The 27,415-nt window shown below is 37.8% G+C and overlaps 1 protein-coding gene across 4 annotated transcripts in view; it reads left to right on the top strand.

Annotated features, from left to right (window-relative positions):
- Positions 1–27,415, top strand: part of SESTD1 (SEC14 and spectrin domain containing 1) — a 64,494-nt gene that overhangs the window by 28,991 nt on the left and 8,088 nt on the right. For 3 of the 4 annotated variants that reach the window (XM_062640638.1, XM_062640639.1, XM_062640640.1), the window contains 10 exons: positions 8,697–8,810; positions 10,918–11,015; positions 11,423–11,478; positions 13,613–13,824; positions 17,132–17,254; positions 19,091–19,285; positions 19,877–19,991; positions 21,090–21,249; positions 23,840–23,921; positions 24,286–24,408. In XM_062640638.1, coding sequence (XP_062496622.1) covers positions 8,697–8,810; positions 10,918–11,015; positions 11,423–11,478; positions 13,613–13,824; positions 17,132–17,254; positions 19,091–19,285; positions 19,877–19,991; positions 21,090–21,249; positions 23,840–23,921; positions 24,286–24,408 — 1,278 coding nt within the window. The remainder of the gene's footprint in view (positions 1–8,696; positions 8,811–10,917; positions 11,016–11,422; positions 11,479–13,612; positions 13,825–17,131; positions 17,255–19,090; positions 19,286–19,876; positions 19,992–21,089; positions 21,250–23,839; positions 23,922–24,285; positions 24,409–27,415) is intronic. The other variant, XM_062640641.1, reaches the window with a different exon arrangement.

Below are 27,415 nucleotides of genomic sequence, written 5' to 3' on the forward strand. Positions count from 1 at the left end.
GTTTTTGTGAGTAGAGGATAACAGCTAGTAGCTGAATTTTCATCATGGAATCATAGAATAAACTAGGTTGGACAAGACCTTTAAGATCATCAAGTCCAGCCATTACCCCAGCACTGCCAAGGCCACCACTAAACTGTTATCACTGAGGGCCCTCTTCTATGCAGTTTTTGAACACTTCCAGGAATGATGATTCCACCTCTCTCCTGGGAAGCCTGTTCCAATACCTGGTCACCCTCTCTGTGAAGAAATCTTTCCTAATACCCCATCTAAACCTCCCCAGTGCAGCTTGAGGCTCTTGCCTCTTGTCCTGTCTCTTGTTGCTTGGGAGAAGAGACTGACCCCCACCTCAATGCAACCTCCTTTCAGGTAGTTGTAGAGAACAGGTCCCCCTGAGCCTTCTCTTCTCCAGACTAAACAACCCCAGTTCCTGAGCCATTCCTCATCAGAATTATTCTCCAGACACTTCAGCAGCTTTGTTGCTCTTTCCTGGACCCATTCCAGTGAATGGCCCAGAACTGAGCACAGAATTCAAGGTGTGGCCATGTCAGTGCCCAGTACAGGGGGATGATCGCTACCCTGGCCCTGCTGCCACACTATTGCTGATAACAGGCCAGGATGCTGTTGGCCTTATTGGCTGCCTGGGCGCAAGCTGGTTCATGTTCAGCTCCGTCAGTCAGCACCCCCAGGTCCTTTTCCACTGAGCAGCTTTCCAGCTAGTCTTCCCCAAGCCTGTAGTGTTGCATGGGGTTGTTACGGCACAAGTGCAGGACTCCGGACTTGGCCTTGTTGAACCTCATGCCAGTGCTCGCAGCGCATCCTTCCATCCTGTCTAGATCCCTCTCTGTAGAGGTTTCCTATCCTTCAGCTGATCAACACTCCCAGCCAGCTTAGTACAGAGTTACTACAGATGTTTCTAAAGAGACTGCGTGATACCACCCTAGTGCTTCCTAGTATCTTGCACTTTCTTGGAGGTTGTTTTTTTTTTTTCTTGTGTGTGTGTTGTTTTTTTTTTAAATGTGCAATAACTCATATTCTTAAATGGTATTCTTCATTAAAGGACAGGGAAAGCTGAGAGGACAGTAGCAAAAATCTTGTGCTTTCCTAGATAATGAAGAATCACCCTTGTCATTAGGCAAGCCTGTGTTCTTGACCATTCATTAACTCTTAGTTATCTATTACTTGGTTGTGATTAGGAAAACTGGCTTAATAAAAATGACCCAACTTCTCTGCACTCCAAATAATATTTGAGACAGTAGTTTATCTTTGTTCTATTCCTGATATGAGGGCAGGGCACTGATAAGGCTATAGAAACCTCTAACTCATGCACTCATCTGCAGCTGCATAACTGTAGGTTACTGGCAGTAAAAAGAAAGCAACTCCTAACTTGTGTTTTGGATCGTTGGTTACATTTGCACAACTATTAGGGAAAATCCAAGATTGCTTTCACATCAACAAAATAAATACAGTCTTAAAATTTAAATCAAAATATGAAATATTTTGATTCACTTGAGAGTGTAATTTTATACATTTGAAGTAAATGTTGTATACCTGTAATTTCTAGTGGGGCATCACATCTACCTCCTATTTCCTGCTACCTGATCTACTTTTAATACCTTGCTTACTATTGCCAGGTGAATCCATTAGGCGCAATGCCTTCCTTTCTGTTCAAAGGCAGAGATCCTCTGCTTCAGAGTGAGATGTGGTGATGATGAGTTGCAAAGCAATGAAAGTAAATGTGGGAACAGAGATCAAAAGGCTACTGGGCGGATAAGTATAAAGAGGTGGGCTGATTCAGCTGGGTAAAAGTGCATATCCTTATTCCTGGTTAGTATTAGTGTTGGTTTTGGACGTGCCTCAGGTCAGTTCCCATTCATCCTCCAGCAGAGCTTTCTTCTGTCCCTTTATTCCTCCCTAAAATGCTTATTAGCAACCAGTTCATGTGTTCATTGAAGCTGTTTTTTCTGGTCCTGTGCCCATGCTTCATAACAGGAGAGCTGTCTTAACTGTTCCAAGGGTGTCTTTCCACTGAAATCTTGTGTATGTTACATTGTAATACTTAATACTGTTAATGTTTTTAAATGAATGAAGAACAGGGTTTAAATATAGAAATTTCTTATTCTGTTATGAAGGGCTGGGAGGCATTGCTTTTTGCTTCTTAATTAATATACTGTACATAGTGATGTGTGTAGTGTGTTGTATTTGATGGCGAGATTTGCATATGAAGATAAGTAGGATAACTGGAAGAAAATGTGTACCATAAAAGCATAAGAAATGTGCAAGTTTGTACAAAATGTAATATTGCCCACAGACTGACTTTTCTTTTTGTCAAAAACAAAAAAAAAAGGTGGTAAACTAGTGTGAATTAGTTGGAAAAATCAGAATATATAGCAGAAGGATCGTGATAGTCCTAAAGTGCAAAGTCTGAGTAGTTCTAAATGCTGTATGCTTGCACTGTAGCAGCTAACAACTCTTAAGTCTAGTAATAGTGTCAGAAATATGATTGTATGTCAGAATCTGCTCTGGAAAATCTCAAGTCTCTAATGTCAAATCATCAATATACAGAGAGCACAGAAACGTAAAAGTCACATTTTTCTGTGAAAATTTCCTGCATATTAATCTGTTTATGGTCTATATACTTGCATATCAGAATTGCTTTGAAAGGAATAAAAGCCATCTGACTTGGCTTTTTCCATGTTATGTAGATGAAAAATAGCTAGTAAAATCTTGTCATTAGTTTAAACGTGCTTAGCAAACAGTTTAAAAAAACAACTGAAATGCTAAATCCAGTGTGATAAGACCACAATTTTTCATATCAGTCCACAATTCAAATAAAGTAACTCTTCTCTGTCTACCCATGTCAGTGGTACATACCCAGGTATATAGTTATCTTCCTTAGACTAATTCTTTTTATTCTGGAAGTGATTAAACAACTGTCAGGTGGTTACAGCAATTTTGTGTTCCAAAATACAAAAATCCCCACCACTTACATGTGCTTTTTTTGTTGTTGTTGTTTGGTGCTAGTGAAAACACACTGTGGCCCAGAGCTTTCTACTGTTACTATAAGAGGTTTTTTATGCTGTTACTGTATTTTGAAATTAATTGTTGTTACTACATGTATCCTTATAGCTTATCTTTCAGTATTCTACTTGGAAATCCCCAATTTACCTTTTAACAATGCTAATAATCAGAGTATTGCTCCACAGAATGAACAACACTCTGTAGGAAGCATTTTATTTTTGTATCAGATCATCCAGTCCATTGTTTAATACCGAGGCACCAAAATCTGTAGCTTTTATGGACTTCCCCCAAAATGTGTATGGGAGTTCCAATTTTTTTTTACTGAAAAATATATTTATTTAAATGCATCTCTCTTTTCATCTGAATGTGTCCTTGCTGCTGTCTTAGCACTGAAGGCAATGGTCCTTTCTTTTAAGAACCTCTGCCAAATCAGGGAATTGTCTCTGTGGAGCTGTAGTATGTAAGCCTGTGTTTTTAGGTCATGTTCTGAATTCAGCCCTAAAGAAGTGTGTGTGCTCATTAGTCTCTTCTCTGGGATGGCAAAAAGTGTGCTAATTATCATGAGCACTGGAGAGGAAGGTGAATGAATGGGCAAAACTGTGAATGCTTGAAAGTGAGGAAGGTAGTTACTGGGGAGTAGAGTTAAATCTATTGTATATCTAGCTTCTGCTAGCTGCTCTTAGGTTTCCAGTATGCCAGATTTCTGTGTGATACTGGCCACGTAAATATGTAGCTTGTGTTTCTTGATGTAATATTAAAGTAAATGATCATTGTATAGATTAGTGTTCCATATTAACAAATAACACTCTATCCTACTCAGTGTTTAATCAAACAGCATTTCAAAACTGGATTAAAATAATATTTATCATCAAACAATAGGATTATTCTCCTCAGGAAGAGGAAATCTTTGCTTTACAGTTCCATGGCAATGAGTCGCTATCAGACCAGATATATGGGCAGCTATGTTTAGTCTGTTAAAGGCGCTATAGTTATTCTTGAAAAATGACCAGAAGAGTAGTTCAGGTTGTAGTTAAGTTTTTTCAGCAGCTCAGTTTGCTGGAGAATAAGCACAGCTAACTTTCAAATAATAAAAAAACAAACCAGAAAACCCCCAAGACAACCACAAAATCCAACCAAACAAACCCCCAAAACCAAATGCTGATTGTGCTTTAGAAAACAGTTAGGATTTAAACATAATTAAATAATAATACTAATAAAAAGTTGCTGGTTTTCTGGCAACAGATGCCTTCAGTGTAGTGTGAAAAATGAAGATAGGCATTCTTTGGTTTGGATTTCTGCACAGGCTGAAGTGCAGACTTGTTCTCGTAAATCTCTGCCTTGTGCGTTGAAGCTTTCCCTGTATTTTTCCAAAGCTGTTTGGATGCGTAAGCTGCTGGCATAACAAATCATCAAGAATCAATCCACTGAGAAAACAGCTTTAATATTGAGCCTAAAGGACTTTATAAAAATTCAACATTTTATGCGTACCAACCAGGCTGTGAGAGGGGAAGAGCTATCTAGGCTTCCCTGTGTTCCTTGGCAGAACTTTTGGGAAATGAACAAAGGAACTTCTGCTTATGCCCGTTTAAATTTAATTTGTCTGAAATTACCAACCAGCAACCAAATAAGTATCATCAGCTTTTAGCATGTTTCATTAATGTTCTTTAAAAAAAAAAAAGTTTGGGAATGACAGATTCTCACATTGCAGTACTTAAATGAAAAATACATTAAATATTTTTATTCTAGTTTATTAAAATGAGTAATGAGGCAGATACTCTTTTCATATTGAGTAAATACCTTAATATACTCTTAGACACATTTGTAGTCATTGCCACTGTAGTGTAACAAATTGGGACAGAATTTAAACATTTATATTATTGTATGCATAAATGTTCTTGTCACTAGTTGCATTTCTGTCACTTTCATAATGTCAAACAGCTAATACTGTGTATAATATATGCATTCTGTTATTCTTAGTATTTTTTCTTTTTCTAAAGAAGCATCTAATTTCATGCTTGGTACCCACATGATCACAAGGGTTACTTAAGACAAATGAGAAACTGTGGCATGTGTTGGTAATGCACTTTCAGTCTATACAAACTTCGCAGAAGTTGGGCATACCTCGTATGAATTCTCTACAGGGACTGGGAACTTAGTCTGACTTTTTGGTTGTTGGATATTAGGTTGCTTGAAGTGTAAAAATAAATAAGTATAAACCCAAAACACCACAACAAAAATCCCCAAACAAATCCCCCAAACAGACTAACAAATTATAAGCAGTATAGATATATTTCTGTAATGAATTATTTTCTCCTTTTTAATAAATGACTTTGTCAGAATTGACTTTTTTGTTATGTGAAATTCAGTGTATTTTTAGGTTTACAGTGTTGTGCAAATGCAAGTTAATAATATTATTTTCTTCTGGTTGTTTTTTTGGTTGTTTGGTTGTTTGGTTTTTTTTTTGTGTCTTTCCTAAGAGATGACACCAATTATTCTTTTAAAGTAAATCTCATTTTTTTTAGGATGTTATTACTCCTGGGATTAAAAATAGGATTTAGTCCCCTTACACTGCTTTGGTAACTATTTCCCAGTATAAAGTTTTTGTTCTGATAATTTTACCATTCAATTTTAGATAACTTTTTTAATTTATCACAGAGCTGGAATGTATTACTATTGATGCTAAGATACAAAGATTAGTATAGACATTTTAATTCTCTCAGAAGAATCATATGCTTAGATTTTACTTTTTAAAATTTTCTGTTATCAAGGGACATGTGTGTTCTTTTAGAAATAACTGCTCCTTTTTAGGTTCAGTAATGTGGCTGCTGTGAAAAAAAGAAAAAAAATGCATTGTTACTGAAACTTTACAGCATCCTGTATTTCAGTAGCTTCTAGGTTTGACTCTGAAATTTGCATTAAAGAGCTTTTTAGTTTTTTCACACAAGAAAGAAAGTTCAGATGGATGTGTTTTAACGTTTTGGGAGCACATGTTCTATTGAATATCCAGAATTCCCCTCTGATCTTGATACTTGCTTCTTCATTGGAGATGATCAATGAAAATAATTGTAAAAACCATCAAGTGATGTAGATCAGCCTTGTACAGACAGTACTCAAAGCGCTTTTATTGTGAGAGATAGGCGTTAGTGACACTGTCTCAAGGGTCAGAATTGTGTTTCTAGAAAAAGTAACTGTAGTCTCACGAGAGATAAGGGAATTTTGTGGTTGAAGCACAAGACTGCAGTACATGGGGTTGGTATTTTTTTTGGCAGCTTATCAAAAGGTTATTTTGATTTTATAAAAAAATTTATTAAATTATCCCTAAATAATGTGTTTTCTTTCTCTTGGTGTATGTTCTTATGACCTATTAATCTATAGTAGCTGCTAAAAATGGTATTTCAGAAGCTTTGGGAAGGCAAATTGTGCTTTTTACACCTAAAAATATCAAAGTTACTAAATTAAAGCATGGTGAAGATTTTATATTGGCACTGACACTAGTTTAGGTCTAGCAAAAGAACAGTCAATAAAAAGGTTAAGAAAGAAACTTCTTTAAAAAAAAAAAACAAACAAAAACCCCTAGAAGATGAATGGGTTTGGAGCGGTGTCTTGAGTTACATCAAGGCTTACTTTTGAGGTGGAAAGGTTTTATTTTTCATAATCTCTCTAATCAGATGCAAAGAAATTTATGTTCATTGATGAATCTCATTTTTAGGGTGTTGTTTTTTTGTGGTTTTTTTTTCATCAGAGGGTTATTTTCTTATGTATCTGTTACAGGCAGGTTTTGCTTTACAGGAGAAAAAAAAATTAAATGTTTCCCTGGTGCACATTTGTAAAGCACGTCCCTTGCCTGCGATTCTTCCTGAAGGATATTAGTTTAAAAAAAAAATAATCAGAAATAAATGGTCTCAATGCAGTCCCTCCTTTTATTCAGGCAATTTACTTTTTAGAACTAGTATTTCAGTGATGTGAACCAGCTGCCCTAGTTACTTCAGTTTCCATACCAAAATATCCTAATTGAGTAAATTAATTTTTTTCCTTTTTTATGAACTCCTAGAGATGAAAAGAGAATTTTAAAAACACCTAAAATATAAATTTGTGCCTAAAGAAGGAAGAAACACAAACTATTTTTCTTGGACCTAAAGTTATCTGGGGCTTAAGTCAGAAGAAACTGCAAGCTAATTTCATTTATGGCAGCTACACAGAATACAGGAGAGTAGTCTGTATTTGCTGAATGTTGCTGGAAGGTGTTCCCATACAGTAAATATTAGATCATTTGTCAAACCACTTTGGATTCTTGAGTTGTAAGAGTTGAAAATTAAAGAGCAATTCCAATTGGAAGGGACCTCAAGAGTTATGTAGTCCAACCTCCTGCTCAAAGCAGGGTCATCTCTGAGATTACAGGTCTCTAGTCCAATTTACTGCTCAAAGCAGAGATTAGACCAGGTTACCCAGGGCCGTATCCATCTGAAAAACTTCGAAGGATGGAGACAGACAACTGACCAGGGGTTGTTGACTTGAATGGCTTTTGATTGGCTCAAAATATGTCTTAGGAGCATAGTATTTTCGTTAATTTTACTCTATCAAATTGGTTTAGTGATCTAAACAGCTCTTGAACTATCCTGAACTAGTGGAAGACAAAACCCCTGAGGTAATAGTAAAGAGAAAACCTTTAAGTTTAGGATTGGTTTTCTGTCTTCCAGTGTCTGCAGGACCAAAGAGCTGGACTAGAAGTAGAAGGCTCTTTCCAGTTGGCTCTTTCCCAATATTCTTGCCACCTGTAAGAATACATGCATGATCTGGGTTCTCAAAATTGTCTTTTTTGTTTGTTTGGTTTGTTTTTTTTTTTCCTCGCTTCTTTCTGACTCTATTGCTAACATGTCTGCTTCCATAGAGAATTCGTTATTTTTCCACAGGAGTTATTCCAGGTGTAGCATATTGTGCATCAAAGCAACCTGTGCAGTCAACTTTTGGTTTAAATTTATATGAATAAGGCTCAGCCAGGAGCTTCTCTAATTCAGAAATGAAGGGATGAAGTTCGTCTTCTGACTAGCAGTGGACCTGTGTTTTCCTTCATATCCTGAGGAGTTGATGAACTGGATTTTTCCCCTTGGCAAATGACTCAGGCTTTTAAGCATACTAAGGTTTGAATTTGACTACTCTTAGGAAGAGTATGGTTGATCCAACTCTTGCTGTGCGTATTTGCACAGTAAATGCAAGCACTTAACTTTTATGGCAAAAACTCACCTCTGGGACTGGAAGTATTGCAAGAGAGTGATAAAAATACTAAGTGCTTTGCTGTATGATATCCTGCTACTATATTCACTAAAAATAGATTATGTGGTGTATAACTTGATCAAGAAGCATTATTTATCACCAAGAAAACAAATACCCAATAAACATTTATTTTTCCCATGCAGTGTAGATGACAGCGTAGATTACATTTATGCATGAGATATACACTGGATATCAGAATTACCTGTCTGGTTTGGGCCCACTTTAACTGCAACGAGCTAGATTTCATTCAAACTTTTACCAGTAAAAAAAGAAAGAAAAGTCACTATATCTGAATCAGAGTAAGATCGGCTCAGTGCCTCTGGGCCCACTTAACACAATTTCTCTGGTACTTAGGGAAAAATATAGCATAACTTACAAGTGTACCTAAAATTTCTTTACTATTGCAGGTTATTTTAGTATCTGCTAACAAGCTGACTCGATACATAGAGCCATGCCAACTAACAGAAGACTTTGGAGGATCTCTCACCTATGATCACATGGATTGGTTGAACAAGAGGCTGGTTGGTTTTCTGGTTTTGTTCTTGTTTTGAATATCTCATTCTTGAGCCATGAAATTTTTGTGTAGGAACTGCTAAATATGTAGAAAATTAATATGTGTAGTAGTTGAAATGCATGAATAATCTTATGATGGCAGCTAACACCATATTTGCTCAAGGGTTGAGGATGTAATCAACTTGCTGAACAAACAAGTTCCTTAAGGAAACTCTCTTGTAAACCCTTGTTCTAGAAGAGCCTGAGTGCATGGTATAGTCTGTACAAAGGAAAATCGTTTCGCTGCTGCTAAGTTAAATCCAAAACAAGGAGGAAATATCTGGAACTCTGCAGATCTTCCTTGGTTATCTGTTAAGCGTTGGTTCATGTGGACTGAGAGCCAGGTTTTAAAGCTGTCCTACACTAAAACGTCTATCAGTATAGTTTCCCTAGTAGATACAGAGATGCAGTAAACGTGTAGGAGCAAATCATTAAAAGAAATTAGTTGTTTAATCAACTCTTGGGGCACGTAGCACTCCAAAATGTTTTTAATCTATTATTCACTGATACTTTTTTTTTTTTTAGTTACTTTAATTTTCAAAACAATTTTAAATGAAGCAGTGTTTCTTTCCTGTGCAATCTATTCTTAAAATGTGTATCTCTATCTAAGATCTCCAGGTGAGATTCTGGACAAGGAGTACTCCACAGTATGTCACAACCACAACTGCCCATACCTTCAAACATACCTGGCAGCCAGTTTCATAGCAGTACTTCCCTCTCAAGAAATTAGAGGGCTTATGCCATGTGTACCATGTTTCTTTTTAAGAATCTCAGCAAATTGTGAGTTCAGACCCAAGGGTAGAGAGAAAACATCCTCTACTGTGCAGCTTTTTGCACGGTCTTTGCACAGCCTTTGTGTGTGTGGATTGGGGCAAGGAAGCTTGCTTTTTCTCTGCCTGAAACTAAGAGCACCTGGACACAGGGGAGGAAAGGGAAATCTGGTATTTCATTGTCCTTTATTTTTGTCTGGTATATCCAAATGTGGCTTCTACTAACTTATTCCTGCATTCATAAAATCTTTAAGGACAGTACTTCAACTGGGACTTGAGCTTTATCTTTGGTTGAGAATACAACTGAAAATTTCATTCTCCTGTCTTTCTTCTCTTGCCTTGTTTCATTTGTTTTGTAAATTAATGAAGAACCTCTTCCATTGCAACTCCTGAATTCTGAAACTAGACAAGAGGGTAGAAAGGTTGTTTAAGGTATTAGCTGAAATACAATTTACAACTGTTTAATACATTTTAACCTGAGTGATTTTTTTTTTTTTTAATTTTTTTTTCCCTTTTTGTAACAGCTGAATTTAGATTTCTTATAAATCCACTTTTAAGGGCTGTCCACAGCAGATCCTTTTTAGTTTACCCTGACATTTAAGTAGTCCTAAATAGATTGAGAGGTTGATCTGCAGGCTATTGATTAGTCACTTTTTAACGCCAAAACGACCTTGAAAGCTATTATGTATGTCATTCATGGTATTGGTTCATGCTCAGTTCTGTTAAAAAAGCGAAACCAAAAAATTAACCCTCAAATCTGGTACAAAGGAATCATCTGAGAGGTACTCATTGGCTATACAGGCCTTGTTATCTGAAATCAGATGGCCCTATATTCAAAGAAACTGATTAGGATATTTCTTTTTATATAATACATCTTTCTTCCATCTTACTTATTCATCACAATATAGCCATATTAGTAGTGATTAAGAGCTGCACTCTTCGCAAAGTTGATGATTTTATTTTGTTCAAGTGAGCTGTCAGATGCTGGCATAGCACGCCTTGATTCTCTAACATTATTCTTAAGATTTGCTTATAGGTTTTGCAGGAGTCTCAGAATTTTCAGTATTTCAGAATTCAGTCTATCTTTCTTGTATTCAGTGTAATGTTTACTGTCTCCTTAGGCAATCCTAGTGCTCCTAAGTGTTCCTTGAACAAACCTTACTTTTTTCTACTCTTTTGACCCTACTGTCTGAATGCTGGGAAATAATTACACCATGTAAAGATGAACTAGTGGATAAATTTGCACTTCAATACTGCCACATGATATGATTTTAATTTCTTAAATTAAAACCTGACTCTTATTTAGGTATTTGAAAAGTTTACGAAAGAATCAACATCCTTACTGGATGAACTTGCTCTAATTAACAATGGAAGTGATAAAGGAACTCAACAAGAAAGAGAGAGGTGTGTGATTCACTTTTTGAAATCAATGCTTTTGGATTATAAAATTTCATTGGAAATCCAGACAATATGAAAAATATGATATGCCTTAAATATTTTAAAATGTGTAAAGAAATTCAGAAAGTTTGTAATGTAGACTACAAAGTTCACCTGTGCGTGTGTGTGTGTGTGTGTAGATGGATGCTAATTTGGCTCTCAAGTACAGGAAGCTGTACTTGTGTTTTGATAGGAGTTGAAAAAGTGAGGGCTTTACTGGGTGAGGAAAGAAAACAGATGGTCTCTTAACAGTATCAGGTAGCTCTGCCCTTAGTTAAAATTTTTAGTGCTAGTGTAATGCAAATTATTAATAATGTGTTTGTTACTTTATTATGTTTATTATCACTAATAATGTGTTCATTCCTTTTCTCAAGATCAATAGATTTGAACTTCCTTCCGTCAGTTGACCCTGAGACCGTATTGCAGACAGGTATAGTAAGTTGAAAAATGGTCAATAGTAACATTTATTTTTAAGCTGAGTGAAAGCACAGAGGGTACAATAATTATCTTTGTCATCATCACAATGTAACAAGCTTATCAATTAATGTCATATTTGTAGGATTAAAAAAAGTGTTAAGAAATAAATGGAAGATCTCCAGATGCATTTTAAATACAGTTTTTAATAATGCTAATAACATCTTTACAGTATTACCGTAATTAACATGTTCAATTTTTAGAATACATTGTTTCTAGATGATGTCAATATGCTGGCCTTATAAAATGGTCTTATTGCCCACCAAATGCATGTAATATAGATAGCATTTTCTAACACAATTCTGATAATGTGCATCCAACCTAGTTTTGAGCTGTCTGTGAAAGTGAAGCACGCAGTCTCCTGACTCTGCTACTTAGACTCTCCCTTCAGCATTAAACATTTTGTGGTTCTTTGATTGAAATTGTTTTTTTTTTTCTTTTTATGCTGATTTTCTTACTGACAAGTATAACAGACTGATTTGGACTAGAAATTTGTTGCAAGGTTTGTGCCTTTGTAGAATAGGAAGTAATGCATAGTGTTAAGGTGGTGATCAGAGTCTGAGTGCTAAGAATTCTTATCTGACAGCCTCCTACAAACCAGTGTGTGGGTCACAGATAACATTCTCCTTGGAGAACTACTAGTTTTATACGCCCTCTGTGTAAAACTAGTTTATTTCTGTGTGGGATAATATTGTTTGAGTTAAAAGGTGAAACAGTTGTTCCTTGCTGTGGTCTTTAAAGTATGAAGTGTCTGTAGACACAGTCACTAGATTTTAATCTAATTGTGTATCCTCCTCTAATGGTGAGATTTTTGGTCAAAATAGCACTTCAATTTTCTGTAAGCAGATGGCCCCCAAGAACATTACATTATGTTACTTAGATTTAAAAATGTTTTTACCTTGAAAATGTTTCTTTACTGCTGAAAGACTGCCATAAAAATTTAAAATCATCCCAGTAGAACTATGACTTGTAAAAACTTTAAAATCTGCTTGCTCTGCAGCTATCTGTGCCTATCTTTGTAATAGAATAAAAGATTAAATCTGAGATATTTATTTCTCTAGTATGGCAAAATGTATTTGAATTTTTAAGACGTTTGTTTCAAAATAATATATACTGAGTAATTTAAAGTTGCTTGCTGCAATCGCCAAAGCCCCCTGGCATTTTGATTGTCTAGATAGTACCAGTTGAATTTAGATACTATATTTCTGCATCTTCCTTGAGGTATTACAAGTACTATTCTAATGGTACTTTTTCCTTTTGGTGCACTGGCACCTTACCATTTTAAGACCTGCAGAATTGATGAGATAGATTTTCACTTTTACACCACTATTTATTTAGTGACCGAGCGCAGTTTTATTTGCCGACTTGTTCATTGAGCTTTTGGGGAACAAATTGATCTGGGTTTTCTGGTAGTATGGTGTTTACATCGTGAAAACTTTACCACATCTTAACAATAACATTCTTCAAACTATTTAAACAAAGGATTAAATAGTCAAAACATACTATATTTGCATCTGTGAAAGTTGTTACACTCTAGAGAGTCTGTGCACAGAAAAATGTAAGAAAAGTAAGAAAAAAGAACATTAATCAATATACTTAGTGTTCAGCTCCACACTTTCTATGAGTTTTGTACTTGCTATAAAAATCCTGAAAGGTAACAGAGATACTGTATGCTCAGTTTGTTAGCGCTTCTAGGCCATGTCATCTAAGAGTATGAATTGAGAGAAATAAGTAGGATTCTGCGCAGTATTTTGAAGTAAAACAGAATACAGTTGCTTCAGGATTATGTTGTGGAAGGTTTTTTTTTACATTAATCAATACTATTTTAATATCAATTTTAATTATTGTATCTCTTATATATATGTAAAATATAACATGTGATTTGTAGCATTTTTAATGACTGATACAACACCACAAAGTTTGACCTATGCTCTGCATGAAGTTGTATCATTAAATGTGCCTGGTACATGAAAGGGCATTAACTGCAAAAATGTACCATTGGATGGTCTAAAAGCCAGCATGCTTACTAATAACTTCTGTGCTTGTTTTTTTTTGCTAAATTAACTGCATCACTATATGTATTCTTAAAGGTCATGAGTTACTATCAGAGTTACAACAGCGTCGATTCAATGGTTCAGATGGAGGGGTATCCTGGTCTCCAATGGATGATGAACTACTTGCTCAGCCACAGGTCATGAAGCTCCTAGATTCACTCAGAGAGCAGTATACCCGCTACCAGGAAGTTTGCAGACAACGTAGCAAGCGTACACAACTAGAGGAGATTCAGCAGAAGGTAATGCAGGTAAGCATGGAGTTGTTCTTGTATACTGCGAGGCAGAGGTTTGAGTTGAAGTCCTAGATTGCATTTCCTACAAAAGTAAAGCTTCAGAGGTGAGAGTTTCATGCTTCCTTTCACCTCTCAAACCGCAATGTGCTAGTTTTACTTGATGCTTTGCATTGTGGCTACCGGAGTGACTTTCCACAGGCTATTCTTGTACATGGAGGTGATTCAGCCATCATGCTGAAGAAACTTCCTATTGTCCCTTTGTTGTATGCTGTGGCAGTGTACTGCTGGTTTGGTACTTTGGAAACAGGCATATAGTTAGCATTTTCAAAATTTTTTCAGCAGTCTTGGTAAAGAAAATCAAGGAAGTGGAATTAATGTATTCCTCATGTTTTGTTGCTTGAAATTAGACTTGCATGTTTTTAAGCTTCTGTATAGTTTGATTATGCAGAAAATGGAATGGATGTTGCTTTTAACCTTTCAACATTCACATTTCTGATGTGTGAGGAGTACAAATCAAGTACTTGCACTTCACAATGTTCCAAGTATGGGCAGAGATAAAAACTAATCAGTCTTGTTATTTTTACAGTGAAAATATAAATCTACTGAGGAAATTTTCACTTCGAATCTTATAATTTTATTAGACTATTTATCAAATATTAAAAAAAATCACTTATGTAGTAACTGAGAATATTATTAAAAAAACCCCAAATGCTGATATGTTGAACTGGAAATAAAAAATATGTAAGATATGAAAATAGTATTATATAGAACATGCTAGCACGGCTGTCTGTATAATTGGGTGAGACTTTTCTTTTCCCCTGTGTTAGAGTGGTTGAGTAAGATATGCCAATTGAAACAAAATTTGTAATGTACTTTGGCAGGTTGACATTGTTAATGCATTTAAATGGACTTTTTTCTAGGCTGTTAGCCTCATTTTGCAGTATTTGTATAAGAAGTAGTTATTTGTTTACTCTGTCTGTGCAATGGAAGGTGTGTAGTAAGTGAACTGAGTCTCAGTACAGAGGAAAAATGTGTTTCACTGTTCTACCCAACTGATCAGTTTTATGAAGTGCATTTATATCTAAGTGCCCTATGAGTATATGGGGAAAACAAATCTAGAAATTAAAAGCTGATTTAGTTTCCTTTTTGTTATGGGAGAAAATTAGGCTAACAGACAAAAGTAAGAAGATAATTATGGACTATAAGAAACAAATAGATTGAAAGTGCCGTGAATTTAGTTTGCCAAAGTAAACCAAAGTTGCAGTACAACATGCAGTATTTTCAGCTGGAATGGGTGTTTGAAAGGGTTTTTTTGGTGTGGTTTTTTTTTTTTTATTTTTTAGTGTTTTCCTGTTAGCTTTCATTAAAACGACATTCCTGCTTTTTGTATAGCTGCTTATATTACTAATCGCTCCTGGCTTGCTCTTGTATTCCTCTTTAATTTTCACCATTTGAGGCTTCTGCTTTCTGTGAACTGCTTAGTTCTTACCCCTGTCTCAAAGCCCTCTTATCCATAACCACCTCTCTTCCCCTGCAGCTTCAGTATCATACCCTCTCTTTTTAACTACCCCTCTTAAATTCTATTCCATAGTTTTGTTTCCCTTTCCTTTATCTTTCATTCTGCAGTGCCAAGATAGCTCCAATTTCCAGGCATTATCTGGTGAGCAGTTCTACTGAACAGACTGCTGATGAACAACTCTGTATATTATGATAAATCCTAGCTTTGTGCCTCCTTAAGCAGAGGTGTTGGTATTTTTCTGATCTTCACAAAAATTAACATCAGGCCTTGCAGTAGTCTAGTCATTAACCATTTAAGGATATATTTTATGAAAATAACATCACTTTTTTCTCAAGTATCTGTTACACAAGAATCACCACGTGCTAAGCTAACCAGTTTTAGAGGCAAGGTGGTAGTTGCTGGAAACTTCTAATGGGGAGGTGGTCTTAGTCACTGTTTCAGACTTGCATAAGAACTGTTATTTCCATGTGTGAGTTTCCAGGCCAGTGAGGTTATGGGAGGACATCTGGGTGCCTTCACCTCTAGGTCCATTCCATGTTGAACTAACAACAGCTGTGCTGAAGTCTAAAGACAACAAGAAGTTTCTGTTTAAACAAAAAGAGCCTGGAATGGTAGTCTTAATTTGCCCTAGAAATGGTAAAAGTAAGGAAGACTAAGGATGCTTATAGAGCAAAGAGTATATGCCCTGAAACAGCGCTTTGAGTAATGGGGGGGGGGGGGGGAAGAGGGTGGGAAGACACAAGCATGATAGCTAAAAGGTGTGTAACCTTTGAGTAACCTGTATTGGTGATGGTCATTCTTGATTACTGTTGCGATGTAGCCTAGCAGCACTAGGAAGGTATTATTTGTCTTCATGGTTATGGTGTTACATTGTGTATTGTACGATATTTCCTGAAAAACTGTGTGAAACTGTTTTGTCATCTTTGTTTAACAAAAGTCACATTAAAGAGAGGAAGTTGGCTTCCTATGCTGTTTCATTAAGGTTCAGAATGTGGGGGTATTCCTACGTTTCCTTGCTTCAGGACTACAGTAGTAAGTGATTTTTGCACTAGGTTCTAGATGCTTAAAAATAATAATAAAAATATTGCCATGGATATCATCTGATAATTGAAGTGTATATAAGGAAACAAAAATTAGAGATACCATGCTTTGCTTTGAAAAATATTTACATCAAATGAAATAGCTTAATAATAGTAATAATAGAAAGCCAGTACTGTGGTCCAAAATTGTATTGCCATGACCCTGCAGAGTTTTCTGCAAAAGTAGATCTCGTGAGATGTGACCACTAAGAATTTGTAAGAGGCTTTTGTTATTTGAATAGAGCAAGTTGAAAGACATAAATATATACCATACTAAGTTGTTGGAATAATTTTGGAATAAGTACATATCCTGTACTTACATACAAAGTAAGGAAAAAACTCTGAGCTGTCAGGTTGAATACAGCTGTACACTGTAATTAGGCAAAAATAAAAAGAAAAATCTTGTTTGAACACAAGAGGCCTGTTATCAAGAAAACTCTGGTTTAAGCTCTTTTATTGACTTATATAAGAAATGACAAACGTGTGACAAATCTTTTGCTAGCTGTTACCAGCTTTCATGAAACTGATAAAGTTAATAAAAAGTAGTTCACTTAAAGCTTTTGAAGATGTGAATGGATTAAACAAGACTTCTACAGATCCTAATTTTCTTTTGCATAAATATATACTTTGAAATACTTCTGCTTAAATTACAGATTTCTTCTTATAACAGTTTTCATGGGATTGATTTGCTACTTTATTTTTGTTACCTTTATTTTATTGACAGGTAGTCAACTGGCTTGAAGGACCTGGATCAGAACAGCTAAGAACCCAGTGGGGAATAGGTGATTCAATTAGAGCTTCACAAGCTTTACAACAGAAACATGAAGAAATTGAGAGTCAGCACAGTGTGAGATTTTCTGTACCCTTTTCAAGTAGCAAAATAATCCTAAGTACATGCAGTTATGAACAATGTATTTCGATTCTGAGTATCTAGAAAAATTGAATAGTGCATGATTTTATGGATTTCAGAGAGAAGTTTAAGAACTTAATATGACCATTACATGTGCATGTTACTTTATTTTCTGGTATAAAAAATACTCATTTCTGTTATTTTTCTTGGGTTTATATTACATTACAGTAGTTCTTAAGTTTTTGTGTTGAGTAAGAAGAGTATATTATACTCAGTACTCCAAAGGCAGTGTTGCTTACAGCGCTTTTCTTCTTTTCTGACTTTTCTGGATGTAGACATTCCCTTTTCAGTCATGGCAAAGAAAATAGCTCACTGGTTTATAATTTTTCTGATGTACTTTAGAAAAACTAAAAATGAAAGCTAAAAAAGCTAAAAATGAAAACTAGCAATTATTAATCTAGATTTTTTGGTTTGACTTCTCACTTGTCACACTTAATAAGCTGAATTTGTATGTTCAGTGTCTGAAGGAAATAAGAAATTATAAGGAAATAAGAGTCGTGTAAGCTGTGTTGATTGAAACTGTATAGTACATGTGTGACAATGGAATATTTCCATACTATGTCATCTTAGTTGACCCTTTTGGAATAGACAAAAGGTTGATTCAGGTCTTAAATTTTTGGCTGACTGCTGATTTAACTTTTTCATGACTTCTTCTTCCCTCCCCCTTCTCCCCCCTTCTTTTAATACTCTGTTTCTTCCTGTGAGCAGATGGTAGAGGTGACTTTGGGTAAAAAGAAACCCTTTCAGAATATGGATATTTATACTCCATATTTTGCATGCTTTGTAAATAAATGATGCAAAAGCTGAAGGCATAATTTAAAAAAAAAAAAGGCAAATATCCCAGTAGGAGCATGACAAGAGTACTAATTAAATCAGATATTTTAGGCCAATAGATGGTGCTATTCCATAGCACTAGAAATGCATAGGGTGTTTGAAGTTTGTTTCACTGTAGGCTAAATTAAAAGCTGTTGAGCAAACATGTTTTACTTTACAGCCATCTTGGTCATGCAAGATGTGAATGTGATCTTGATATATCAAGTCGTTTTTAAGTCTCCTAGAATTGTTAAATACTTGAACTCTTTTCTTTTACGAATACACCACGACAACAGAGCAAACTCCTTTGTATCTACTCACTAATCAAAGTATTTGAAAAACAAAGCTACATTTTGAATTGAGTAGTATAAAGCTTTCCTTAAACAAGAAGCAAGAGATATTTTGAACTTCTTATATTCAGAAGATAGTGATTGCTTCCACTTTGTTAGCAGTAGTATTTTTTTTTCTGAATGCTTTAAGAAAACTATTGCTGGTTTCAGTCACGTCACTGAAAGTAACACCTAGGAAGTTGTATGAACAGCTTTCTGTAATAGCTTACCACTTGGCAAAAGGTCTCTTGTTTCAGTAGGGCACTATAGAAATGTAAGCATTATAAATTTATTTAAAAATGGTGGAATTCGTTTGTTGGTTCAGTAAAATAGTTTGAGTGGGAGTTAGTGCTGGGAGCTAGTAGCCATGCCTCATAATCTTCCTCTCTTTCTGCAACATTTTCTTAATACTGCAGTGCATGTATTAAAATGTTCTAAGCTCTTTTTGAGTTGATTTGAAATTAAGAAATGTTTTTTTTCCTTCTGTGTGAGAATTCATAATTATAGTGTAAGCTGTAATAAGTTCCTTTTTTTGGTCTGATTGTTAGTCTGCAGTTGGATGTATGCTACTGTAAGAGAAATAGATCTTTGTTTTGTATTATTTTAACGTTTACTTTTTTTGTGTTTGTAGGAATGGTTTGCAGTTTATGTTGAGCTTAATCAGCAGATAGCAGCTCTTCTAAATGCAGGAGATGAGGAAGACCTTGTGGAATTAAAAGCATTGCAGCAACAGCTGAGTGATGTGTGTTACCGGCAGGCCAGTCAGCTGGAATTCAGGCAGAATCTATTACAAGCAGCACTTGAATTCCACAGTGTTGCCCAGGATGTAAGTTTTAATTTTTAAAATTTCTCAAGCTCTCCTGTCAGTACATTCTAGCCTTAGTATTATCAATATTGAATACATAGGAAAAAATTCAGGGGAGTGGGAGGAAATATAATCTCACTTGGAAAATGCTGCAAGTAATTTACTGTAATTGAAGCTGAGATGTATTTCCCCTTTGTTTAGGATGGAAGTGCTTTCTAACAAGTCTTACATTTCAACAATGTTTGAAATAAAATGGTTTCTAGTTTAAAAGTTGCTTTTTCATTTTCTTTTTTTTAATAAATTAGAGTATACCACCATGTGGTACACTTTTTATGGTTTCCTTTTAAAATGGCATGCATTCCTTTCCTATACTTGTCAAAAAAAAAAAAAAAAAACCTAGACTTTCCCCCTCCCCCTCATCTAGGTATGTGTGCTTTTGGAATTTTATAGGCAGATGAGTTGTTTAGCCTTCATCTTGACTTTCGTTTCCTATAGATGCAAAGAGAAGTGTCTAAAATGATAGACTTTCACATATTTAGAAGATTGCAGACCAAGTCATCTGAAGCTCAAACTTCTTTTAAATATCCACATTTATTTTGTTTTTCGTTTTAGCTGTCTCAGCAATTAGATGGCTTACTAGGAATGTTGTGTGTAGATGTAGCGCCAGCAGATGGAGCATCAATTCAACAAACTTTGAAACTATTGGAAGAGAAATTGAAATGTGTTGGTAAGCCAAATATTTCTGCATTTCAGATACACACGTTCTAATGAATGCATTACAGGAAAAAACAACAGTAACCCCACCACCACCTTAAAAAAAGAAAAGGCAGAAAAAATATCTCACTCTTCCACCTTCTAGCTAAGTAATGATCCACCTAGCTACCTTTAGTTTGCTTATGCTATCTACTGCATAGAAATTCTATCTGGGAAAATAATCTGGAAATGTTTTCCTTTAGCTGTTTTATATGTAATATGTTATACCACCATTATCATCTGTGGTCAAACTTTTTTCCCCCACTAGTCACCCTTCGTATTTTGGGAATATAGTGCTTAGGTGATCTTTTTCTCTCCACGGTTGACCTTTTGATTGTTATTCATTCAGGTTTAGAATGCTTGTACTGAGTGTTTTGCAGTAGCCTTGAATGTATATGTTTAATGAATAGCACATTTAAGGTGGTTAAACCGTCAGGCATTTAAAATGGAGTATTTCAATTGGAAGGGACCTACAATGATCATCTAGTCCAGTATGTTGTGGGAGAAAGAGCTTTGAAGGAAAATAATTGATATATGGTAGAAGTAGTTATGATAGCAGTATAACAGTTCAATGCATAAACTAGATACTCCTTTCAGAAAAGAGCTCGTAGAACTGCCAAATAGCAGCAGATTCTAAGGTTTGGTGCATTTCAGTATAGAAAAACATATCAGCCGTGTAGGATGTATTGTAAAGCAGTGACTTCTGCCAGCCATGGAAGAACATTTAGGCTACAGCTGCTTAGCAGTGATAAATATTTTGGGTACTGTACAACTGTGTGGATGAAATACATTAATTAGCTAGTTAATTTGCTGAAAATACTATCAGCTTTTATTCCTTATTATCTGCTGGGTCACAAAATAGCGAAGTGTTTGTTTTTTTGTTGCTATAGACAAATGCTCACTCAAGTGTAAAAGTTGGAAAGGGAGCTGAAAGGTAGTAGTGTCCTTTTCAGTTTCTAGTTTTCCATCTCAGATTCTGTTGTATTTCATCTCCCTGGGGGAAGAACCCTCCAAATTTATAAAAGTGACCACTGACTTCTGTTTTCTTTCTTTTTTCTACACTTTTCTTTAGACTTAGGCTTGCAAGGCTTGCGTGAGAAGGGTCAAAGTCTTCTTGATCAGATATCTAATCAGGCATCCTGGGCCTATGGAAAAGATGTGACCATTGAAAACAAAGAAAACGTGGACCATATCCAGGGAGTGATGGAAGATATGCAGCTTAGAAAACAAAGGTAATAACAGTTCTACTAATAATTTTTTTGTGTTCTGAAAGGTCACATATTTTATATAACTTTTTTTTTTCCCTTCTTAAAGATGCAGTAGTACTGGATTAGCTGTAGTACTGGATTAGCTATAGTACTACCTTTTTTCCCCACTCAGTAGTGTGGAAAAGTCAGATGATGTTGCTTACTATTACTGCTGGAACCCCTAAAACAATAAAGTACTCTCTCTAGCAAGTGCATGAACTTCGAGGGCAATGCCTGAACAAAAAGGTACCTCAAGAGAGCACAAGGTCTAATGAGCATCAAGTTGTTCTTTTTAGGATTTCGTTCTATAAGAAACCATGTTTTTTGGTAATGCTTAGAGAAAGTACTGGTTTAAGTATGTCCTCTGAATCTTATTTACTTGAGCAGCACTTGTGTTCAGAGTGCCAACTGTGAAGAGCTATAGAAGAACATGTGTCACAGTGTAATAAAAGAACAGCTGGAATTCGGTGCTGAGAGAAGAAATGCACATGGGAGAAGGGAAAACTTTATATACGTATGTCGTGGTTTAAACCCTAGCCAGACAGCTTCTTCACTCACTCCCAGTGAGTGGTGCCGGGCTGAGAGCAATTGAACCTCCCCCCCCCCCCAGGTCTCTCCCCTTCCCCGCAGGAACGGGGAGGAGGATCGAAAGGGTGCAACTCCCGTGGGTTGGGACAAGAACAGTCCAGCAACCAATGTACAACACAAATCGCGACCGCTACCACCAACGACAACAATGATAAGAGAAAATAACAAGGGAAGAGAATACAATACCACCGGCCAAGAAACGAGTCCCACCCAGAAGCCCGTGTCCTTCCGGGTAACTCCCAGTTACCCCCGACCCTGGGCATGACGTGCTGTGGTATGGAATACCTCTTTGGCTAGCCTGGGTCAGGCGCCCCGTCTCTGCTTCCTCACGGCTTCCCCTGCTCCCTGGCAGAGCATGAGCCTCACAAAGTCCTTGGTCAGGGTAAACATCACTTAGCAACAACTGAAAACATCGGTATCACCAGCACTGTTCCCAGGCTGGAAGTCAAAACACAGCACTGCATCAGCTACCACAAAGGAGAAACATGACTGCTACTGCTGAAACCAAGACAACGTAGTAATGGACTCTGAACCATCTGTTAACTCTCAGATAAACATTGGAAAATTTCTGCAAAAATTGCTTTAATGTTCAGTCATATTGTGAGAAGCCAGTACAACACTAAGGATTATTAGGAAATAAATAGGAAACTAAAAGGAAAATGTTATTGTCACTGTATAGATTTGTAGTCTGTTCTGTGTGTTAACACAATCCTGGTCCCTATTCTCAGAAGGAATATGGAATTGTGAGAAGTCAATTAGAGGATCAAAAAGTTGATAAAATGTTCATCAAAGGTATGAAGTAGCTTCCAGATGATGAATGATTAAACAAGGTTCTTTAGCCTGGACAAGAGGCAAAAAGGTACAATAAGGATTACTGTCTTCTGGTAGCATTTAATAGTAATTTCTGTGACACTTTTTTCAATTTCTGTTGAATGTTTTTCATTATTCATGCACACGTAGTATAATGTTTATTACTAGGGGTATTTTTCTGATTTAGTTATGCTTCTGGAACCCATACTTTGTTTTCCTGAAATTTTAGAGCAACAGTTTTCCTTTCTGTAAGGATCGCAGCACTATGGGACATGTAGCAGAATGTAGCATGCTCTTGTATTTGTGCTTGTATTTGCAACTAGCTTGAAAAAACAGATGTGTGTATACTGGTTTTTGCATTCACTTATAGTACTAACTGGTTTTGACAATACTAATTCCTTTGCGCTGGATGGGATCTGGAATCTTGCTGTCTAGTTAGCAGGCTCTGAAATTGGAGTGGAAGGGTCAGTCTGCTAAATGCATTAGCTTAACTCTCACTGTGAAAAGAACTTTCAATACTACTCTTAATTCTAACTAGAAAACTGGAAAATGTGCATAATATAGGACAAGAGGATTAGAACTAGGTTTTACAAGATGTGGATTTTGAAATGCTTCCTGACATGTTGTAGTAAAGGGCATCATCGTATAAAGGTTCAACTATTGCAATCTTAAGTTTAGCTAAAAAGAAAAATGGAAAAATGTATTAACATATTTTTAAAAGTCTTCATTTTATTCACCAAGAAACTGCTGACAGCTCAGAGTACAATTCAGAGTCATGCCAGGTTTAAGTAAGCTTTCTTTCACCTAGGCTGTGGTAGGGTAGAGTCCATCTTAGCCATGTAAACATCTGTGTGGCAAATTGTACAAGTGCAGCAAGGTAAGAAATCTTAAGTGTGGTTGTAAGGCCTTCTAGCTACTGTTGGTATTGCTATCTATAGCTTAACCTTTTCCGGAGTCTTGAGGGTCATGATTTCTGTGGGTTGTAGTGATCAGTTCTATTTATTGCCTGTTCTTATTATGTGAGGCATTATATATTTTGGCCAAGATAAGCAGCACAAAAATGCTTTAATCATCTTTTCATGAACACTTTCAGACTGCTCTCTGAAACCATTGTCAAACTTTGTGTATTATGTCTGCTATATATGTGTTGGCGAGTCTTTTTGTGCTACTGTTCTAGGTGTGAAGATATGGTGGATGTGCGGCGACTGAAGATGCTTCAGATGGTACAGTTATTTAAATGTGAAGAGGATGCTGCTCAGGTATGGAAATGTCTACAAAATTGCATCATCCTGGTATTTCACTGGTTAAATTTATGGGGGTTGGTAGTTGTACAATGTTATTTTTGTCACTTTCAAATATAGTCATATTTAGTGAATATGTACGGTGAAAATAAAGGATGTAGCCATGACTGCAAGAGTACTTGGTGATTTGCATGCATGAACTACCAGTTTGAGATCTCTTTGAGATCTTTCTTTGCGATCTTTGAGATCTCCGAGATATCTTTGTGAACTTTTTTCTGTATCAAGAGTATATGCTAGTACTGGAATTACTTCAGCCTTCTGGATTATTTTTTTTATTTTTTGTTATTTTCTAGTTTTTACTCTTCTAACTTCTCTTTTTCAGGCAGTAGAATGGTTAAGTGAGCTGTTGGATGCTCTGCTGAAGACACATATCCGACTGGGAGATGATGCTCAAGAAACAAAAGTTTTACTGGAGAAACATCGAAAATTTGTTGATGTTGCACAGGTGAAATGAGTTTTTTTTAGCTATATGGGTTTTGTACAGTTTCAGAAGACTCCTAAATAGAATTGGTACTGGTGTGAACGATCATGGAACAGCTGTTATTAGTCTTAATGGTTTGTTTCAGTGCTTGAATGAAGTAATTGTGATTGCTGGAATTGGTGATGAGTCCAGGGAGATTTTTGAAGTTCTACCAACAGTAGCAGTGCTGCAGTTTACTACCTTAGTTCTCATGGGCAGTGCAAACCACAAAACATTAAGTTCACATCGGCAAGAGCCACCGAGGGAGCCTCAAGTCCTCAACAGGACCTGCCCAGGAGCTGGAAGCTCAGCTGACGCGAGCAGCTGACTCACAGGGGGCAGAGCCAGGAGGAACAGCGGCAGCCCTGACTGGGTAAAAACCTGCCCCAGGGAGTGCGGCAAACAGAGCAGGTCGAGGCAGTTTGCGCAGGCAGGCGAGCGGGATGGTGAGCACTCATCATATGACCAGGGCCCGGTCTGGGAGCTCTGCTCTGGCTGCCCTCACGGTGGCCAGCGTCAGCACCCAGACAGAGCAGATGAGAGGGGAGGCTGCAGTGCAGAGCTCGGGGTGTAGAGAGTGCTTGCACTGGTCTGGTGAGGGGAGGGTGCACAATGGGCAGGGCTGCACTTGGTGCTCCCTGGTGGAGGTCCTCCTGCAGCAGGGGCTGAGCTGCAGGATGCTGTTAATAGACTGCGAGATGTCAGGGAAGCTGAGGGGAAGCAGGAATGCTTGCCCCTGGCCCAAACTGTGCAGGGGCCTCAAGCTTCACCTGTAGCTCACGAAGGAAAGGAGGCCGTTAACCTGCAAGGCTGGGAATTAGTGACAAAAAAAAAAAAAAAAGGGAGGAAAAGGACAACCAAAAGCAAGGGGCTTCCCCCTAAATCTGTTGTCCCCACGCAGAACCGCTTTGCTGTCCTGCAGGGGGCTAATGAGGAAATGCACTCGAGCCAGAAACAGCCGGCTGATGCACTGGTAAAGAAGATCTCTACTGGTGCCGCTAGAAAAAAGCAGCGGGTCGTAGTAGTAGGGGACTCTACACTGAAAGGGACAGAAGCACTCATCTGCCAGCCAGACCCTGTCTCAAGGGAGGTGTGTTGCCTACCAGGGGCACGGATCAGGGATGTGGCAAAGAGGCTGCCTGCTCTAGTAAGTCCCACGGACTATTACCCACTTCTGGTGATACATGTGGGTGCTAGGGATATAGATGGTAGTAGCCTGGGGAACATAAAGAAGGACTACAGAGCCCTGGGGGAGGTGGTTAGGGGCTCTGGAGCTCAGATTGTCTTTTCGTCAATTCTCCAGGATACAGGGGAGGACCTAAAAAAAGCTAGGAGGATTGGCCAGGTTAATAACTGGTTAAAAGGGTGGTGTCATAGTCAGGGGTTTGGGTGTCTTGAACACGGGACCCAGTTTGTAGGCCAGGTCTACTGGGGGCTGGTGGAGCTGGTCTGATAAAGAAGGGAAAAAGAGCAGTTTTGGTAGGAGGCTTGCCAGACTGGTCAAGGAGGCTTTAAACTAGATGTGTTGGGGGAGGGGGGCATCATTCCATCCCAACACACCCAGTCAGTTGCCAGAACCTATAATAAATGCTCGGAGCAATGTAGAGATATCCCAGCCGCTCCAGCCAATGAGCTGGCTTCAGTTGGAGCTCGGCTCAGATGCCTCGATACAAATGCCCATAGCATGGGGAACAAAGAAGAGGAATTAGAGATGTGTGCACGTCTACAGAGGTATGATATAATAGGCATTGCAGCAACACGGTGGGATGGCTCCTATGACTGGAGTGTTGGAATGGAAGGTTACAGGCTCTTTAGAAAAGACAGGCCTGGCAGGCGGGGAGGGGGAGTTGCCCCTTATGTTATGGATAGGCTGGAGAGTATGGAACTCTGTCTGGGGACAGGTGAGCTGTCAAGAGAGTTTGTGGGTCAGGGTTAAAGGGAATATAGCTATGGGAGACATTACTGTGGGGATCTGTTACAGACCGCCTGATGAAGGAGAACCTGCGGATGAAGCACTCCATAGACAGATAGAAAAAGCCTCATGCTCACAGGCCGTTGTTCTCATGGGTGACTTCAACCACCCTGACATCTGTTGGAAGGACAGTATGACCCGGCACAGGCAATCCAGGAGGTTCCTCGATTGTGTAGAAGACAACTTCCTTCTGCAAGTAATAGAGGAGCCGACAAGGAGAGGTGCTGTGCTTGACCTCGTGCTCACCAACAGGGAAGGAAGGGCTCGTTGGAAATGTGATGCTCCAGGGCAGCCTTGGATGCAGCGATCACAAGATGCTTCAATTTGAGATCCTCAGGACAGTGAGAAGAGCGTGCAGCAAGCTCACTGCCCTGGACTTCAAAAGAGCAGACTTTGGCCTCTTCAGGAACCTGCTTTGGAAGGGCAGGGGGCCCAAGACTGTTGGTTGATATTCAAGGATCACCTGCTACAAGCTCAGGAGTGTTGCATCCCAACTAGAAGGAAGTGCAGTAGGAGGGCCAGGAGACCTCCTTGGGTGGATAAGGAGCTGCTGAGGAAAATTCAAATGAAAAAAGAGGCTTATAATAAGTGGAAGCAAGGACAGGCAGCGTGGGAAGATGTCGTGGTTTAAACCCAGTCAGACAACTCGTTCACTCACTCCCCCCTTTCTTTCCCTCCCCCTACTCCCGGAGGGACGGAGAGGAGAATTGAAAAGAATGCAACTCCCACAGGTTGAGATAAGAACAGTTTAGTAACTAAGGTATAACACAAATCACTACTGCTACCACCAATAATAACAATGATAAAGGAAATAACAAGGGAAGAAAATACAGCATCTCACCACCAGCCGACCGATAACTTGCTCCTCCCAGCCCAACCAAGCACTGACCGATAACCTCCTCCAACCCTGCAGACCGCCAGCCCTTCCGGCTAACTCCCAGTTACATCCTGGGCATGACATGCTTTGGTATGGAATACATTTTTGGCTAGCCTGGGTCAGGTGTCCTGTCTCTGCTTCCT

Source organism: Pezoporus occidentalis, unplaced genomic scaffold (genome assembly GCF_034315485.1).
Source record: "Pezoporus occidentalis ecotype Australia unplaced genomic scaffold, CSIRO_AGI_Poc_V1 ctg66, whole genome shotgun sequence".
NCBI classification, from domain to species: Eukaryota; Metazoa; Chordata; class Aves; order Psittaciformes; family Psittacidae; genus Pezoporus; species Pezoporus occidentalis.